Raw genomic sequence first — 381 nt, 5'->3', positions numbered from 1 at the left:
TTTTATCCCCTCCATCTTCCATCCTCAACTCCCCCCCCTTCCCACGTCTGACAGACCCAGGCGGCCTCGGACTCCTGGGCTCCTCCCCGGCCGCCTGCCCCCAAGGTCAAGGCCTCCTGCTCACCTCTCAAGGTCACCCCCCGGCGGCCCCGCTGACCGGCCCGGCGGTCGCGGCCACGCCCCATTGGATGGTCAGCTCTCCCCCACGCCCGCTCTTTGTGCCCGGCCCGAGAGCCAAGACGACCGCCCTCCTTCCCCACCGCCCTCCTCTCCCTTCCCTCCCTCCTCCTCCTCCTCCCCCTGCCCCTCCCTCCTCTCAGTCTGTCTCGCCACAGATCACTTCATCAGCGTCAGCCGGAGGAGCAGGAAGAGGAGGAGGAG

The 381-nt window shown here is 68.8% G+C and overlaps 1 protein-coding gene across 1 annotated transcript in view; it reads left to right on the top strand.

The window, feature by feature from the left end:
- Positions 1–381, top strand: part of LOC106012646 (proline-rich protein 36) — a gene marked incomplete at its 3' end in the record, with an annotated part of 9529 nt that extends 9148 nt beyond the window's left edge. Inside the window, 1 exon segment of the mRNA XM_013086175.2 lies at positions 53–381. Within this exon segment, the coding sequence (XP_012941629.1) occupies positions 53–381 (329 nt within the window).

The sequence above is a fragment of the Aplysia californica genome, unplaced genomic scaffold, assembly GCF_000002075.1.
Source record: "Aplysia californica isolate F4 #8 unplaced genomic scaffold, AplCal3.0 scaffold00441, whole genome shotgun sequence".
Lineage (NCBI taxonomy): Eukaryota > Metazoa > Mollusca > Gastropoda > Aplysiida > Aplysiidae > Aplysia > Aplysia californica.
Note: the sequence above shows the minus strand (reverse complement) of the source record. Positions and strands in the feature narration are given on the sequence as shown.